This window comes from Marmota flaviventris, chromosome 5 (genome assembly GCF_047511675.1).
Source record: "Marmota flaviventris isolate mMarFla1 chromosome 5, mMarFla1.hap1, whole genome shotgun sequence".
NCBI lineage: Eukaryota > Metazoa > Chordata > Mammalia > Rodentia > Sciuridae > Marmota > Marmota flaviventris.
Genome location: NC_092502.1, coordinates 41,481,129 through 41,498,236, shown reverse-complemented (window position 1 = coordinate 41,498,236; position 17,108 = coordinate 41,481,129). Strand labels below are relative to the sequence as shown.

The following is a 17,108-nucleotide window of genomic DNA, read 5'->3' as shown; positions in this document are numbered from 1 at the left end:
GTTATTCCAGAGTGGCTGGTAACAGAAATCAGGATGCTTTTTTTAAAGCATAACCAGAAAAACATTATCAAACTTAAAAGAAAATTAATAATTTCTTAATGTCTTCATACATCCAAATAGTAACAAATGCCTCTGATTGAGAGAGGTATGTTGAATAAGTAACAGCATGACCTGCTTCCTCTTTTCCTTCAGATCTCTGTTCATATTTTACCCTCTCAGAGTAATTGAGCAGATAGGAGCAGGTACACTTATCCCCCTTCTCTGATAAGGTGAAAAGCATTCTAGGCAGAAGGAACAGTATATGTTAAAGCCTAGAATCCAAAACAAGCTGGACATGTTCAAAGAACATCAAGCAGACTAATGTGGCTAGAGTACATAAATACAGATGAGAAAAGTAGAGATGAAGGCAGGAGAAGAGCTTTGCAGAATTCTGGGCACAGAAATAACATCATGTGAATTCAGTAAAGAGTCAATGACTGCTGTGTTAAGAACATATGATTGTGGGACAAATAGCAGAAGCAACAGACCAGTTAGGAAGCCACTGCAATTATCCAAGTGGTAAATTGTTAATGTAAGGGGGCAGGAGATGGTGATTATATTTTGAAGATAAAATCCAATAATATTTACTATTGTATTATATGTGGGATGTGAAATAAAGAGAGCAAAGACAATTCCAAATATTTTAGCTCAAGCAATGGGATAGTACAAAGCCATTTACTAAGATAGGACCAGACAAAAATCAGTTTGGACAGGGAAGAGAAATGGAAATCAAGACTTCAGCTTGAGATCTATGTATTAGACATTTAAGAGTAAACATCAAATAACAAATGGATATATATGTATGAAGTTCAGAAGAGAAATGAGTCTGGAAACAAAAAATTGGACATATGGGTATATTTACATAAATTATATGAGATCACCTTCACTTTGAATATAGACAGATGACTGAGGATCAAGCCAATGGTTTAGGTATGGAAAGATGAGAAGTATCCAGAAAAAGAGATGAGGTAAAAGGATAACCAAGAGAGTGGTGACCCAAAAGTAACTATGTCAAGAACCAGGGAGTGATCCTTTATGTCAGATACTGCTGATGGCTCAAATAACATGAGATCTGAAGACGGACCATCAGCTTTGGAAGCAAAGTTCCTGAACAGGTGGAGCAATGAGATCCAGTGTCCAATTAGAGTATTTGGCCTTAACAGGAACATGGACCCTTCATTTATTGTAACAGGAGGGAGGGTGAAGGCATAGTGCAGATGGTGTGTTGTGTAGGGATGCAGTGGTGGGAACATGTAGATGTTCTTTCTGATATTTTCTATTTTATCCATTTTTTCTCAATAAATATGTTTTAGTTATTAAGCATTTGCATTAAGCATTTAGTTATTAAGCATTATGTCAAGTTCTAAGGAAGCAACTATAAATAGGACTAGTATTATCTTGTTCTAAATATCTTCTGGAGCTCTTTAATTATGACAAAAATAATCATGATGAACTTTAAGAGATAACCTTTGTGTTCATACAGAAGGCTCTTTTTGCTGGTCCATGTGGGATCTAACATCTAATCCACTCTCTGCTCAAAAGTAGCAGAGCATAAAGTTGTACCAGGCCCCTGCTGATGGCATCTTAGAATTCTGTTTCCAGACACGGTCAGGAAGGCCTTGAATCAGTTAGAAAGACAACTCCACAGACCTCTCTCCCCATGACATATCACACTCATAACTGTAGTACTTCGTACAAACTGGTTATGAAAAGACCCGAGTCATTGTTCCCTCTTTGCCAGAATCAGCTCTAGAGTTGAAGAGAAGCTTGGGACCCAACAAGTCCAAACTGCTCCATGCAGGGATGGAGGTTTTAACCATAGAAAGGTGAATGACCTTATCCAAGTCTCCCAGTTTCTGCCCTTCCCACTCCCATGCCTCAATCTGTTCTCTGCACAAGAACTAAAGTGATCCATTTAAAAGGTACTCATATCTTGTCACTCTACCTCAAAAACTCTTCAGTAGTTTCACATCTGCCTCGGTGTGACAACTAGTGTTATCACACGGCCTATAATGCCCTCAGCTCTCTGCCCCATCTCTATGGTTCCTCCCACCACATTTCCTCTCACTCACCCTGTCTTAGGCCCACTGGTCTCCTTACCTCACTGCTTCTGCTTCAGAAGTCCTGCCGAGGCTTGACCCCTGTGCCTGGCGAGTTCCTCCTTCAAGGAGCTGTGTGGGTCACTCCTTACTTCCTCAGGTCTTTGCTCAAAAGTCCCCCTTCTGAAAATAAGACCTTTTTTGAATTAACCTGTTTAAAATTGCAAGTCTCCATACCCTACTTCCTCCTCTTCTGTTTTTCCTCCCTTCTCTGATTTTCTTCATAATAGTTACCACCTCTGACAAGACTATAAGAATGCTCTTTGTTTCTTGTCTAAATTAAAGTTATTTCTGCAGTCATACAGATTTGCAGCTGCTCTTGTCATCTTCTATTTAATTGTAATCCTCTCTCCATATGGACATTTAATTTTCTCAATGACCTCTTTCAGTGGCCACATAAGAGTACTCAACCATATCCCCAACCTCCTCCTATTGAGCATATAGATTATCCCTCTTCTGCTGTATCATTTCACAGGAGAGTTAAACCCAATTAGAAATATGTTCTTCCTTCACTCCAAATGCTTTTCCTGGTTATCAGCAGAATTTTAGAAACTTCTGTCAACCCAAGATATTTAAAGCATGGGATGGAGAGGTTAAGGCCACACAGAGACTTAGAATATATAGCCAGCAGGGTAGAAGAAAATCCAGGAGGACACAACATCAAGGATGTCAAGTAAGAAGCATGACTGAGGAAGAAAGGACAAATTTACTGGTAGGCACATATATTCTGTAGAACTATCAGATGAGTGGCTTTGCAGAGTATGAAGTGAACCAGAGACTATCACTCCTTTCAGCCTGAAGAGTCCCCAACATCAGTGGCCTATGTTTATTACCTGATTACACATAGTGACTCCAGATTAGTTGAAGAGCTTATAATAAGCTTCTCAACTGGAGCATGTATCTCTAGAGACGCTCATCAGGGGAGTATATAAAATGTTAGTAGTTCCCAGAAAGCCATTACAGGCTTGGAGGTCAGGAAACTTCTCCTAATGCATGTAATTCCTCCATCCAGGAATAGAATTATTTCACTCTGCCCCAATCTCCTAGAAAAACTGTCAGTGTCTTCTTAAACAGATGCTACAGTACTGAACACTTAATTGGAATGAAATGCAAATGTCCAGTTCTAGCAAAACAAAAAAGTGTTAGGGGAATGAGCTTGGGACCAGGTGTCAGGAAACCCAGTCCTGACTGTGTCCCCCTCTCTTTAGTGGCCTTGCCTCTCTGGATTTCAGTTTCCACATCTGTAAAATATGAAAATCTAGCTATTGCCTCACCCCAACCCACTGAGGGCAGTGCTACATCTTAGCTCCAAAATCACACTCTTAGGCTTGACCAAGAGTAAAACTATAAAGTCATGTGCACTGAGTTATTTTAACAGTCTCCACTTACATCTAGGTAAGTTTTCCTAACAAAATATCCCAATCAATTTTCCAAAGTTCATTCCTGAAAGCCAGACCATGTGGTTGCCCTGCGTATCACATTTAGGGGCTTCCCAGGCACCCAGAATGAACCCCAGCCTCTTTAGCACTGCCTAAAAGAGAGCTTTTCAGTGGCCTCACCTGCAGCTACTGCCTGACCCTTGAATCTTTTTTTTTTTTTTTTAAATTTTTTATTGTTGGCTGTTCAAAACATTACATAGTACTTGATATATCATATTTCACAATTTGATTCAAGTGGGTTATGAGCTCCCATTTTTACCCCATATACAGATTGCAGAATCACATCAGTTACACATCCATTGATTTACATATTGCCATACTAGTGTCTGTTGTATTCTGCTGCCTTTCCTATCCTCTACTATCCGCCCTCCCCTCCCCTCCCCTCCCCTCTTCTCTCTCTGCCCCCTCTACTGACATTCGTTTGTCCCCCTTGTATTATTTTTCCCCTTCCCCTCACTTCCTCTTGTATGTACTTTTGTATAACTCTGAGGGTCTCCTTCCATTTCCATGCATTTTCCCTTCTCTCTCCCTTTCCCTCCCACCTCTCATCCCTGTTTAATGTTAATCTTCTTCTCATGCTCTTCGACCCTACTCTGTTCTTAGTTACTCTCCTTATATCAAAGAAGACATTTGGCATTTGTTTTTTAGGGATTGGCTAGCTTCACTTAGCATAATCTGCTCTAATGCCATCCATTTCCCTGTAAATTCTATGATTTTGTCATTTTTTAATGCAGAGTAATACTCCATTGTGTATAAATGCCACATTTTTTTTATCCATTCATCCATTGAAGGGCATCTAGGTTGGTTCCACAGTCTAGCTATTGTGAATTGTGCTGCTATGAACATCGATGTAGCAGTGTCCCTGTAGCATGCTCTATTTACTGACCCTTGAATCTTATGGAGCACCTCAGTTCCCTGGAAAGACCTACTCCCCCTTATGTCTACGGCCACCATCTGGAACATTTTGCCAGCCCTTGCCCCTTCACCTAGTCAACCACTTGTCCCTCGCCCTAAGTGTCACCCCCTTCATGAACTCACGCCTCCACTGAGTCAATGGATATATGGTATGCCAAGGTCATATGACAGTAATGTTGACTTTCCTGAACATTTTTCATTACAACATCTGTCACCCTATAGCACTGTGACCTGTGGACACATCTGTCTCCAGCACTAGACTTAAATTACTAGGAAAATGTTACCAAAATCTCAGTCCTTGTCCCCAATGCAAATCCAATGACAAGGACACAGATTTGAGGAAAAATAAGTTTTATTTCTTACCTAGCAAAGGAGAAACACAGTGGACTCCTGTCCTAGAGACTGCAATTCTGCCGATCAGCAGGAACAGGGCCTTTTAAAGAGGTGATTAAAAGGCTACATTACATGTATCCTCTGTTGGAGTAGTAATTCACTTGTTAATTTGGGAGACAGTCATTTCTGAGATTTCTGGTGCAATCCCCAAAGTCTAGATTACTTTGCTCCTATGGTAGATGTGTACTCAAGGACAGATAAATGCCTAAAATGGGGAAGAAAAGTAAATCAGTTTCCCAGAAACTAAGATTAGGCATGGGGAGAGATTAGAGAGGAGCAGGGAGAGAGGAAAAGAACAAAACATGTCCAGTCTAAAAATGAGTTGCCATGGCAGAATGGCAAGGACTATACTCAAAGAATTAAAGTCAACCACTGTTACAAAAGACTACCATTATGTTGATTGTTGCATCCCCAGAATGGCGCCTGGCACAGAAGTGAAAGTCAACATCTGGTTCATGGATAAGTGAGTTCCTGACCCATCGTTGTAAGCTTGTACTTAGTGAAAGGCATAGTGGAGTCAGCACAGTGGGCAACAAGAAGCCTGGACTGCCTGTGTGACTTTGCACAACTTGCTTGCCACCTTTATATATGAGTTTCCTCACCTGTAGAGTGGAGATAATCATAGTACTATCTATTCAACTAGTATGAAGATGCAGTGTTTATAAAGTGCTTAGCACAGGACCTGGTACCTAGAAGGAACTCAGTAACTGATGGCTACTATAATTAGAAAAGAAGACAAAAAAGAGAAGGAATTTTCTTAGGACATTTTTAAACCCTGAAAGTTTCTGAGATCAGAGTTTTTCAAAGGACTGGTTATTGAGATAGTGTTTGTATATTAGGGCCTGTGGATACAGAACTCCCAGGCATATTTGCCCTCCTGTGAGTTCACAGAACATCCATATCCTGGACCAATGATAAGAAATTGGCCTGAGGGAACAGAAAAGCAAATGTGGGGCCCTGAGATGCAGAAGAGGAACCCCTGGGAGCAATGACCATTTAAAGACTGGGCATATTTAAGCCTCACAGGACTTCGAAGGGGGAGCCCTTCTGAATGCCATCTGAGCCTGGATGGAAGTGAACGCTTTTTTAGCTGTCAAACTCCATCTCCACAGCCTGCAGGCCATTACTCAGAAGCTATCTACATCAAGCTACTCATTTCCCCTGAGACTTCCTGGCAAGTCCCAGCCTATTCCTTGGCCAGGCCCCCTTCTTAATTATCTCTGACCTTGTTCTCTGAGCTCTAGGCATACCTAAGTGATGAGAATTTGGCCTGAAGGAGGCTCAAGAGCCCAGTATCCACAGCCCTTGAACCCTTGGGCTCTGGATACTTTGATTGGCATGCTGGAGGCAAAAAAACCCCTGAGGCTCAGCTCCTGTATCAAATCCTAAACTACCCTTGGCAACTTGGAAGTAGGGGGCCTCATTTCACTCACTAAAGTAGTTAATTTCACACATTTCTTTTTTCATTAAGCGTTTGTGCTGCTCAAACACTTGGGCCTGTTACTTTTACTTATGGCCTTGGAATAATTTAAATTAGTCTGGGTAAGTTAATATATAAATCTAGGAAAACTGACGCAGACATTTGACCATGGAGAAAGTGATTTGCAATGCGCAATGAGGTGTTACTCTACCCATCAGGAAAGTCAGTTTTCTGTACATAATTTGCATTTCAGTTTCAAAGAGCTTTTAAGTGTTTGAAGTTACTCCAAAATCTCAATTCATTCATTTTACAAATATAAAATCTGAGGTCCCATAGCAAATCAAGGGACTTATCAAAAGTCACACTGTCATTAAATGTTGAAGCTATAACCTGAACCCAGGATTTCCTAAATTAAAGCCAATCACTGTAAGTGATAGTCTGTGATTCTCCTAAGGCCCAGCTAAAAGCAATTTCACTAAAACATTAGGAATTTTAATTTGGAGGTAGAGGAAAGCAATAAACATTTTCCAGCCTGTAATGGTTTTTCTAATAACATTTTTAAAATACCTATTTGAACAGGCAAAATGAAAGTATATTTCAGTGTTTTAAGAAAAATATGACTTCATTGAATTATCATGCAAATTTTGAGAGGGTATGCTTTAGAAGTAGCTTTGTTAAAGCAGGGTGGAGGGATGGAGATGGATGGAGGCAGGGGTTGGGGGAAGTCTTGTAAACAGACCTGCAGTGTTTTGGGATATTTCCTATTGTGGGAACTCCAATTTGATCTTTAGCACACAAAGCCATGACTCTTCTCTAAACAGCTGCTCTCAAATTATTTTTTGCTTAGAAAAACATTTCAATTCTTTTTATTTTATGGGCCATTTCCACCATAAAAAGGAAAAATTCTGACAAAAACAGTTCCTGGACAGAATCCCAGAAGAGTATAGGCAATCAGCTCATCACTCACACACACCCAGAGTTGGGCCTATGACCAAGTCAGTCATACTCTGGCCAGGGTAGAGCCACCATCATCCTCTGTTTGCTCAAGCATCATCTTTGACTCCAGGCTTTTCAGCAGCTGAATTCTCAAAGCCCACTGTATTGTGATGTGGGTATCTGTCAGTGTGCTTGCATTTGAGGTGTAGGGAAAAGGAAGAAAAGTACATAAGCAAATGACTGGGGGTGGAACTCTTGAGGACTGATGGGTAGACCTGGTCTGCTGGAGTGCAGAACGTATGGAGATAGAGGAAGATCGAAAGGTTCAACAGTCTAGTTTTGGAATTTGGATGTTAAATAAGGACTACATTGCAGGTGTTTGAAAAGGAAAGTTAACCATGATGTGACCTGTACTTCATGAGGTAAGAGAATGGAGTTGAAAATTAAAAGGGTAGGAAGGATCTGAGAGTCTACCAGAGGAGGATGTGCAGAACTGCTGTGATCACTGATGACAGCCAGAGGAGTCAGAGATGCAGTAGAGAGTACTGGGCAATGAAGGGACAAAGTAAGGATGGGAAGGATAGGGAGGCCAGCTTGGGATAGTTGGTATTTCTGCCACTGGTAGTCACTAACAGCAGTCTCCACAGGGTCGGAATTCAGCTTTGAGGCTCTTAAGAAGTAGAAAGATAGTCACCTGAGACACATTTGCAAAGCAGCTACAATATTAGTGCAGATCTAAAAGAATACCCACCAAAGTATTAGCTCAGGCCACCTCACAAGGCTGAACTGGAAGAGGGATGGGGGAACTATTAACATAGTTTATGCCTTTAAAATCCAATAAATTATTTTTCAAAAACTAATAACTGAAAACTAAAAACTAATTTTTTTTTGAGAGAGAGAGAGAATTTTTTTTTTTTTTTTTTTTTTTTTTTTTTTTGTAGATGGACACAACACAATGCCTTTATTTTTATGTGGTGCTGAGAATCGAACCCGGCCCCGCTTGTGCTAGGCCAGAGCTCTACCACTGAGCCACAATCCCAGCCCCTAATTGTTTTTCTTTTAATAACTAATAACTGCTAGGTGGGGGGTGGCTCATGTCTGAAATCTCAGAAACTTGACAGGCTGGGGCAGGAGGATGGCAAGTTCAAAGTCATCCTCAGCAATTTATCAAGGCCCTAAGCAACTTAAAGAGACTGTCTCAAAATAAAAAATAAAGGGCTGAGGATGTGGCTCAGTGGCTAAGCATCCCTTGGTTCAATTCCTGGTACAAAAAAAAAAAAAAACCTAATAACCACATACTAAAGCTCATTGAAACAGTTACAGAAATATAGAGGAAAGCATTTTAGTCTGTAAATTAGAAAAACTGGGTTTCAGGTCATATATGGTACCTTAAGAAATTCCTAGATTCAGTTTCCCTACATTTAATCAATGACTGAATGATCCCTTAAGACGTCTACCATGTGTAAATGCCAGCAACCATATTTCCCCTATTATGCCTCCAACAAACTATCAATAGTTAAGAACTCTTTTCTCTCTTCCAAAAAAGAGGATTGTCTGTAAGGACAGGGACCAGTGAGGTGTTCTCCCAATCCGAGGATCTCAGGATCTCGTGATTCGAAGCCTTTCTTTGAAGGCACATTTCCGTTTGCTTCTGGCCATCAACATTCCTAGCGCCAAAGAGTTGACATTTTCTTTCGTATCCCAGTTCCCTGCATGCCCTCTTGCGGACACACAAATGCTAAAGGATCTGAAAACCGGTCCTGGCCTTCTCACCCTCCTGCAGGAATGATCTGGTCGGAATGTAAAGAAATCTGGGAGGAGGGGCCGCGGGAGTACGTGCTGCACCTGTGGAACCTCCTGGATTTCGGGATGCTGTCCATCTTCGTGGCCTCCTTCACCGCACGGTTCATGGCCTTCCTGAAGGCCAGCGAGGCCCAGCTGTACGTGGACCAGTACGTGCAGGACGACACGCTGCACAATGTCTCACTTCCGCCGGAAGTGGCCTACTTCACCTACGGTGAGTCTGGTTCAGCCCGGGTGCATCTGAGCCCCCGCCCTGGCTCTTGACTAGGAAGGTGTCACAGCCTGTGATTTACATTTTGGCCGATTTGGGTCATGTCGACTGACTGCCAGGTCAGAGCCCCCCAAAGCCCTCCAAAACGTCTCATTCCTTAATTGCATCCAGCTGAGCAGAATGTGGACTTAATTAGTGACTTAGAAATGCATCTTTCTGTATTAGGAAGAATGAGTTTGTTTTGGAAAGGTTGTTGGGGACATTCCTGTAGGCTTTTGGTTTTGGGGTTTTTAAAAAAAAAAAAAAAAACAACATTTTTTTTCTGATGTGAATCCAGTCCTAAAAGGAATGTATATACCAAAAAAAAATTTCCTTCCATATTGGATCCCTGCTTTGTACAAAGATAAGGCCTTCTTTGCTAGTTCAAAAGTTCTTTCCTCATGGATATAAGTCCTCTAAGTACCCTTTGAACCACAAAGCCATGTGGTTTGAAGCAGTAAATTGATATTTTAAGAATAATAATGATAATAGTTATTGCATCCATTTATTGAGGACTTACTATGGCCAGGAATTGTGTAGACATCTGACACACATAAACTCCAGTCCTTGTAATAGTACTACAAAATTGATCTGTTTTGTTTGTTCCTATTTTATAGCTAAAAAAAGAAAGTTGTTTTCATGGCAGGGATAATACTATAATCAGAAATACAGGGGGGAGGGTGGAGGATGGGAAAGGCAGCGGAGCACAACAGACACTAGTATGGCAATATGTAAATCAATGGATGTGTAACTGATGTGATTCTGCAATCTGTGTATGGGGTGAAGGTGGGAGTTCATAACCCACTTGAATCAAAGTGAGGAATATGATATGTCAAGAAATTTGTAATGTTTTGAACAACCCACAATAAAAAATTAAAAAAAAAAAAAAAGAAATACAGGATTGCTTTGTATAGCAGGGAATCCTAGCCTGAGATGAATTGAAAGTCAAGGTGAATAGCCTGGTACTTATGTCCCAGACTTTAATATTAGACCAGAATTGAAATTCAAGTTCTGTAGCTTCCTATAACATGTGTTTAATTAACTATTCTGAGCTTCCATTTTCTCATATGTAAAACAGAAATAATAAAACCTATGTCAAAATGTTTGTTTTGAAGATTAAATAGTACCTGTGAAGAATTTAGCACTATGGCCTGAAAATACTAAATTTTCACTAAATGGTAATAGTTTTATCAGTACTTTCTCTTGGGTCATTTTCTTGTTCAAACACAGTACTTTCTATGGTGAAAAAGAAAGATGAGAAAGTGAAGGAACAACAGCTATTTATTTTCACCAGTAAAAAGTAGCTGAATGCTTAATAAGTCTTCCTTAATGGCAGCTGCTACACTTTGAAGGGTTTAAGTGTCGAATGTCTCTGTTACATGAAGCCATATGGCTGTTGCCTCTCCAAAATCTTCATGATCAGTACAGCAATGATCTGTAGAGGATTGTCACTTCAAAAGTTGATTTGCTCTTTACTATCAACATAAATTGTATTATGTGCAAATTTGGTAGGAAAACCCCCCATTGAGAAATGAAGAGTCTTGTAGTATTACAAATCATCTACTCTCTCCTTGGCTACCCACCCGGCTGACACACACATACCACCATTTGTTAATTTGGCAAATTCTGACTTTCTTAAAACACATAAGCTTGTATATTTTCCCCTCCGTGTGGCTCAAGATTCACCAAGGAAAGATGAGAGATATGTTTCTTAATGCCATGATTCAGGCTGCAGTATTGTTCATTTGTGACTTCTATTTCTTTATGAATTGTATTAAGTCTCACCCAACCCAAAGCATAGCACATTATTGTCCTTGCTTTTGTGGTTCACCCCGTGCCCTTGGAAATCATCTGTGTTTCTCAGTGTTCACTTGTGCTCCAGTTATGGGAGAACAGAGCCCCCTTGTGGCCAAACAACCAATAGTTCTCTCCAACCTCTTCAGCCCCATATAGACAGACCCCAAATTTTCAGGTTGTGATAAAACCATTTTCCTCATGGAAATGGCTCCTAGATGAAAATCCCTAGGTCTGAATCATCCTAGTGCTGCTTGTTTTACACCCATTATAACTCTTACAGGTCATTCCAAGCAGGATATTTTTCACTAAAAGTTCTGACCTGGTCACTAGGATCTGACAACAGCTAAATCTATCTTAATAGATTATTGGTGTAGCTTTTATGGTTATAGCTGAGGTTGAAAATGTTAAATTATAGGTGGCAGGAAAAAATCCTTTTTAGTGTCTGTTTAATAGAAGAAGTCACATCCTATTTCATGTTATTCAAATGTGTTACTTATCCATGGAGAGTGACAGATATATTGGAAAACACATAATTTGTTCTCCTTAGTTGTCTTTCATGAACTTTTGAGTTATGACCTTGATGAGAACATAAAATCTACAATGTTGTTATATTTCCAAATGTAATTTAGAATGTGCTACATGAAACTGTGTGGCCCTGCTTCCCTTACTTAAGGTTTCTTACTTGCTCTCTATTATTATAATTATTTAACAGAGTCTAGCTTTGAAAATGAAGAATAAAATTCTTCCTCTTCCATCTCCCTTGGGGTGCCAAGAATTGCTATGCAATATCCTTGCTAACTGCACTTACTAGGCTCTGAAAAGGACCCCATACCCCAAATCCAATCTTAAAAATGGCAATAATAATATCTACTCTACAGGGCTGTAGTGAAAATTACAGCTAATGTAAGTGTAAGGGCTAATTTAGGTTTCTCAATGTTTCTCAATTTAAGTTTCACTTAGCATTTCTCAACAGGAACACTACTGGCTTCTTCAGCAGGGCAATTTCCATGGTGCGGGACTGTCTGGGGCATTGCAGTCTGTTAAGCATCCCAGAAATACTACTACCTAGTCATTGTGATGACCACAGACAGCCCCACACACTTCTCTTGGGAGAGAGTACTGCCCTCACTTGAGGATGACTGTATGTCCTGACACATAGTAGGCAGCTGATTTGTGATAGACACTGCTCCTCGTGGCATTAGAACTGCAGTAGGAGCACTTTTCAGGTTTGTTCTGCTGCAAGAATGCCCAGAAAGCAGTTGAACCCTGGTGGTCACCAGTGATGCAAACAGAGTCTCTGCAGCTCAGGATTGGTCCCAGCCTCTTACCCAGCCAGAACAGATAGCTGTTATGGCTAATATGCTGACTGGTCACCACTTTGGGGGGGGCCTTAGCTAAATCAGGAAGCAACATTCTCAGCACATACCACCTGGGGAACAAAACCCAAGAGTATTTTCTCAGGCATGATCTGATCATTCCTAGTTCTAACCCTGGTCCTTATATGAGCTCATTTGTTCCAACTTGTGGTTACTCTAAACTTGTGTTCATTTAGTCATTTAACAAGCATTCATCAACACCCAATATGTGCCATGTGCCATGCTGAGCACTGAATATCAGATTTCATTTCATCTTCCTCATAGTACTGAGTTGATAGGATCCTTAATGTACAGATGAGGGCAACGAGGCTCCAGAAAATTAGTTGACTGACTCCAAACCCCTGCTCATAGGTGCTCCTGTGTTACCTCCTCATGCTGCTTCCCCAGTGAGTGGGACAGCACCCCTGGGTGTCAAGTGTAAACACTGGTAAGGGGGATGGAATAGCAAGCAGTGTGGCAAATACCAGAACCAGAGTGTGTACAGATAACCATGGGAACAGATGGCAAATAGGGATCCTGTCTAGCCTGTGGGAGTCACAGAAGTCTTCCTGGAGGAGGTGACACCTGAGCAGATCTTTAAAGGATGATTGGGAATGAATCAGACCTTGAAGTGAGGAAAGTGTTCCAGGCAGCGGACCAGCACATTTCAAGAGGGTGGTACCTTGTGTTCTGTATTTGGATTAATCTAGGGCAGGGTAGGAATTGCAAGTCATGTGGTTGGAGACCCCTGAAGATGCCTAACTGGTTTCTCTTCCAGAGCAGATCCTATCCCCCAGTCAGTAACCCAGATTGTTTTCTTTTAGCCAGGGACAAGTGGTGGCCTTCAGACCCTCAGATCATATCCGAAGGGCTGTATGCGATAGCGGTCGTGCTGAGCTTCTCTCGCATTGCGTACATCTTGCCAGCCAACGAGAGCTTTGGGCCCCTACAGATCTCCCTGGGGAGAACTGTGAAAGATATCTTCAAGTTCATGGTCATTTTCATCATGGTATTTGTGGCCTTCATGATTGGGATGTTCAACCTGTATTCTTACTACCGAGGTGCAAAGTACAACCCAGCGTTTACAACGTGAGTATCCCAGGGCTCTCCTCTGAGGCTCTCTCTGGCTTTCCTGGGAATTCTTGGGACTCTCTTGCAAGTAGTTTCTTACAGAAATTCAGGTTTCTTTGGTATTTCTCAAGATTTAAGATAACTTTATTCAAAGGTGGCTTAGAGTTCAGGTTCTGAAGTTGGAAGAACAAAAGAGCTGGGTTAAATCCTTACTTTGCCACTTATGCACTGTGTGGCATAAGCATCTTCCTTAACTCCTCTGAGCCTTCATTTCCTCATCTTTAAAGTGGACATAATAATTATACCTGTTTTGTAGGGATAGTGTGAGGATTTTGTGAGATGATATAACTCACACATATAGAATATGTCTTGGCACATTTGAAATAAATCACCAAGTTAGTCTTGGAGCAAGACATGGGACTTTATTCACTGGGGGGTAGAAAGGACAGCAAGCAAGTTGCCTTTGCAACCCTCAATCCCTTGCAGAAAGTAGGGTACATGTTTATAGGAATATAGGAAGTGGGGTCAAAATGACCCAGTACAGGGTATAGTACATTGCCCAAGAAAATGGAAATTAAAAAGAGAGCATAATACATTGAATAAAAATAACATAAACATTTTTAAACCACCATGCCTTGTCAAACAGGTTGTGCTTAATGGGAGGTGGCAGAGGCGGGTTTTCTCATAGAAGAAGCATTTTTTATATGAATTGGAGTCTCAGGGTAAATGGAGTTTGTCTGGTCAAGGCACGTATAGTTTAGCCCATAACATATAAATGGGAGGAATTGATATTATTGTTATAATTATTATGATTAGCATCATCATCATCATTTTGCCTGTGTTGCCTAGAAAACAGAACCCTGGGCAAAAATTGCATACCAGCACTTTATTAAAGGAAATGAGTTGTAATCTGAGTAAAATAATACTGAAGGGGAAAGGAAAGTGAAATATGGGTGGAGGGTAAGCAAGGACAAGGTCAAGGTCTCACTGCATGGGCAATACATGAAGCAAGGTTTGGGGAAGGCAAATATAGGTTGCTGCCCTAAGCCATTATCTGCCAGAATACACAACCTGGGCATGATGGACCCTGCCAGGGGGACTACCGAGGGAACAAAACCCAAGAATATTTTTTCAGCCAAATCTTGCAGATTCCTGGTCCCTGTGAGAACTCATTTGTTTGTACTTGAGACTTCTCTAAACTTGGGGTTAGGAGTTCATTCAGTCATTTAACAAGTGTTTTCAGTAACTTGCTGTGTACAGAGAAAGGAGCATCACATCAGGATGAGAAAGGGAACTTAATAGTCAGATCTTTCCCATCTGTTGTCTCTCATGAGTCAGATTCATGAACTCATCTACACTTTAAGGGCAGCCGTAGTGAAGCCATGTCACACACCATGTCCCACCTGGCTGGGCATACCACTGCCCATGCATGGGCACCGAGCAAGTCCTACAGCATCATATGCCCCTGCAGCCAGAGAGGAGGCCCAGGCCAGGTAGCCAGGAGGCATGTGGCCTGGGTGATAAGTAAGGCACTGATATCAGGATTTGGAGATTGCTTCTGAGGGGCTCCAGCCAGCCAAGCAGACAGAACAACACAATGGCACCCACATGCCATGGAGGTAGAGACAGAGCTCACTGACTCTGTGTCTACAAAAATTCAAAACTCCTCCTCTCTGTGGGGAATACCAGGCTGGTAGGGTATCTGGTGACATGGGCTTCTATCCCAACTCTTCTGCCCTGGCTCATCTGTGTAACCCTTCTTCCCTCTCCTTACATGGAACCTGTATGAACCCACAGGGCCATGAAAAATGCCATGACCTACAGTAGGACTGATCTGGCCATAATTTTCAACCAGATGTGACCCAGCTATCTGTAGAGAGAGTAAGAGATGGGGAAAGGGCAAGATCAGGAGAAAGGGGCAAATCAATTGACTCTCTTGTGCTCAGGGTCTGAGCAGGGTCTACTGAAAGGATGTGGCAGGGCTAGATGTATACTCTGAAAAAGGCATTTACTGGCTGAAGACTTTTAGCCAAGTCACTTGATTTATCTAAGCCCTTATGTACTCATCTGTAAAATGAAGATAGGACTTTCCACCTTCTTTGTAAATACCTACATGGATAGATGTGGCAGTTTATGTAAAGTGGCTGAACACAGAGAGTTTCCAGCCTGAGTCCTTCTCCAGATCCACGCAGTTCCAGAACTTCTCCTTGCCTTCATCAACCTCCTACCAGAATCTTAAAAGGAGACTTTCTGACACTTACCCCTAAGAAACCCTAAGTGGTCTGGTGTTTAAGTTTTCCAGTAATTGAAGACGGCCCCTAAGCCTTAACCATGCAGGCACCCTGAGCAATTCCCACCTTACATCAGGGCCTCAGCTTACCCTGCTTCTAGAGAAATCAACATCAAGGGAAGATACTTGTGTCTAAGAACCAAGTGCAATGGCTGTCAGGCTGCTCAGCTCAGAACTAGGGATTGTGCTGCCCTGCCTGCTGGGTGGCCCTCAGTGCTGAACCTCAAAGGCTGTTACTCTCTGTGGCAAAAAAGAAGTAACTGTGTGCCCACAGAGAATTGGTGCCAGGTCCAGTGGTGAGAAATGTCCCTGAAGGTGGCCAGGTTGTGTGGCAGCCTTAGCACCAGAAAAGGCAGAAAGACTGGGTTTCAGTCTGCACTCTGCCTCTTACTCGCTATGTGGCCTTGGGCAAGTGCTTGGCTTCAGTTTCCCTAATTCTGGAAGGATAAAACATACTAAGAGAGCCATCCATACAGGATTAGAATAAATGAGAAACTTACATGGTTTGACTTATAATAAATATGATAATGAAGATGGGGGCAAATGTGGGAGGAAAGACAAACAGCAGAGACACCTGGGTACAGATTTGGCACTATGGACCCCTCTCTGGGTAGTGGCCTACTTGACAAACTCTCCACCAGCTCAGGCTAAGCACATTATTGATTTAGGTGGACTGCTTTATATCACTCCAATACTCAGCAGTTAACTGTTTCATGAAGGAAATAAGCTTGAAGTCCCCACAAGCAAATATGCTCTAAATGTGCTAGAGGAGAGTTAAATGTATCCCCTTGACATGAGATGCATTGTTATTGGACATGAAGAAGTTGTCAGCCTAGGAACAAAGGGTCTTGCCTTCTGTGGTCAGGCCCTGATGTCGCTCCCATTTTCAGTCCAGCACAGTGCCTTGCATAGAATATTTGCCCACTAAATGCTTCATAAGCAATAATGAGAGACTAAATAGGAAAAACAGAGCCAGGTTAAAGGTAGCCAAGTAAGTAATAGACTGGGCATCTGGTAACCTAGGCTTCTGTCGCATCTCTGCTGTCCTGGCTGATCTGTAAAACCTTTATTCTCTCCCCTTACAGGAGCATGAAAAAGGCCATGACCTAGAGTAGGACTGATCTGGCCATAATTTTCAACCAGATGCAACCTAGCTATCTATAGAGAGAGTAAGGAGAGGTGGCCTGGGCTCTCTGGCTCAGGAAGTTATAGAGAAAAGTAAAATCAGGAGAAAGGAGAAAATCAGTTGATTCCCTTGTGCTCAAAATGTAATTAAGACTTTCCAGACTAGAGGGACCCAG

General features: G+C 41.7%; 1 protein-coding gene across 1 annotated transcript in view; it reads left to right on the top strand.

The window, feature by feature from the left end:
* Nucleotides 1-17,108, top strand: part of Trpc7 (transient receptor potential cation channel subfamily C member 7) — a 187,072-nt gene that overhangs the window by 145,057 nt on the left and 24,907 nt on the right. Inside the window, exons 6-7 of the mRNA XM_071612796.1 lie at nucleotides 9,025-9,258; nucleotides 13,271-13,535. Of these exons, the coding sequence (XP_071468897.1) occupies nucleotides 9,025-9,258; nucleotides 13,271-13,535 (499 nt within the window). The remainder of the gene's footprint in view (nucleotides 1-9,024; nucleotides 9,259-13,270; nucleotides 13,536-17,108) is intronic.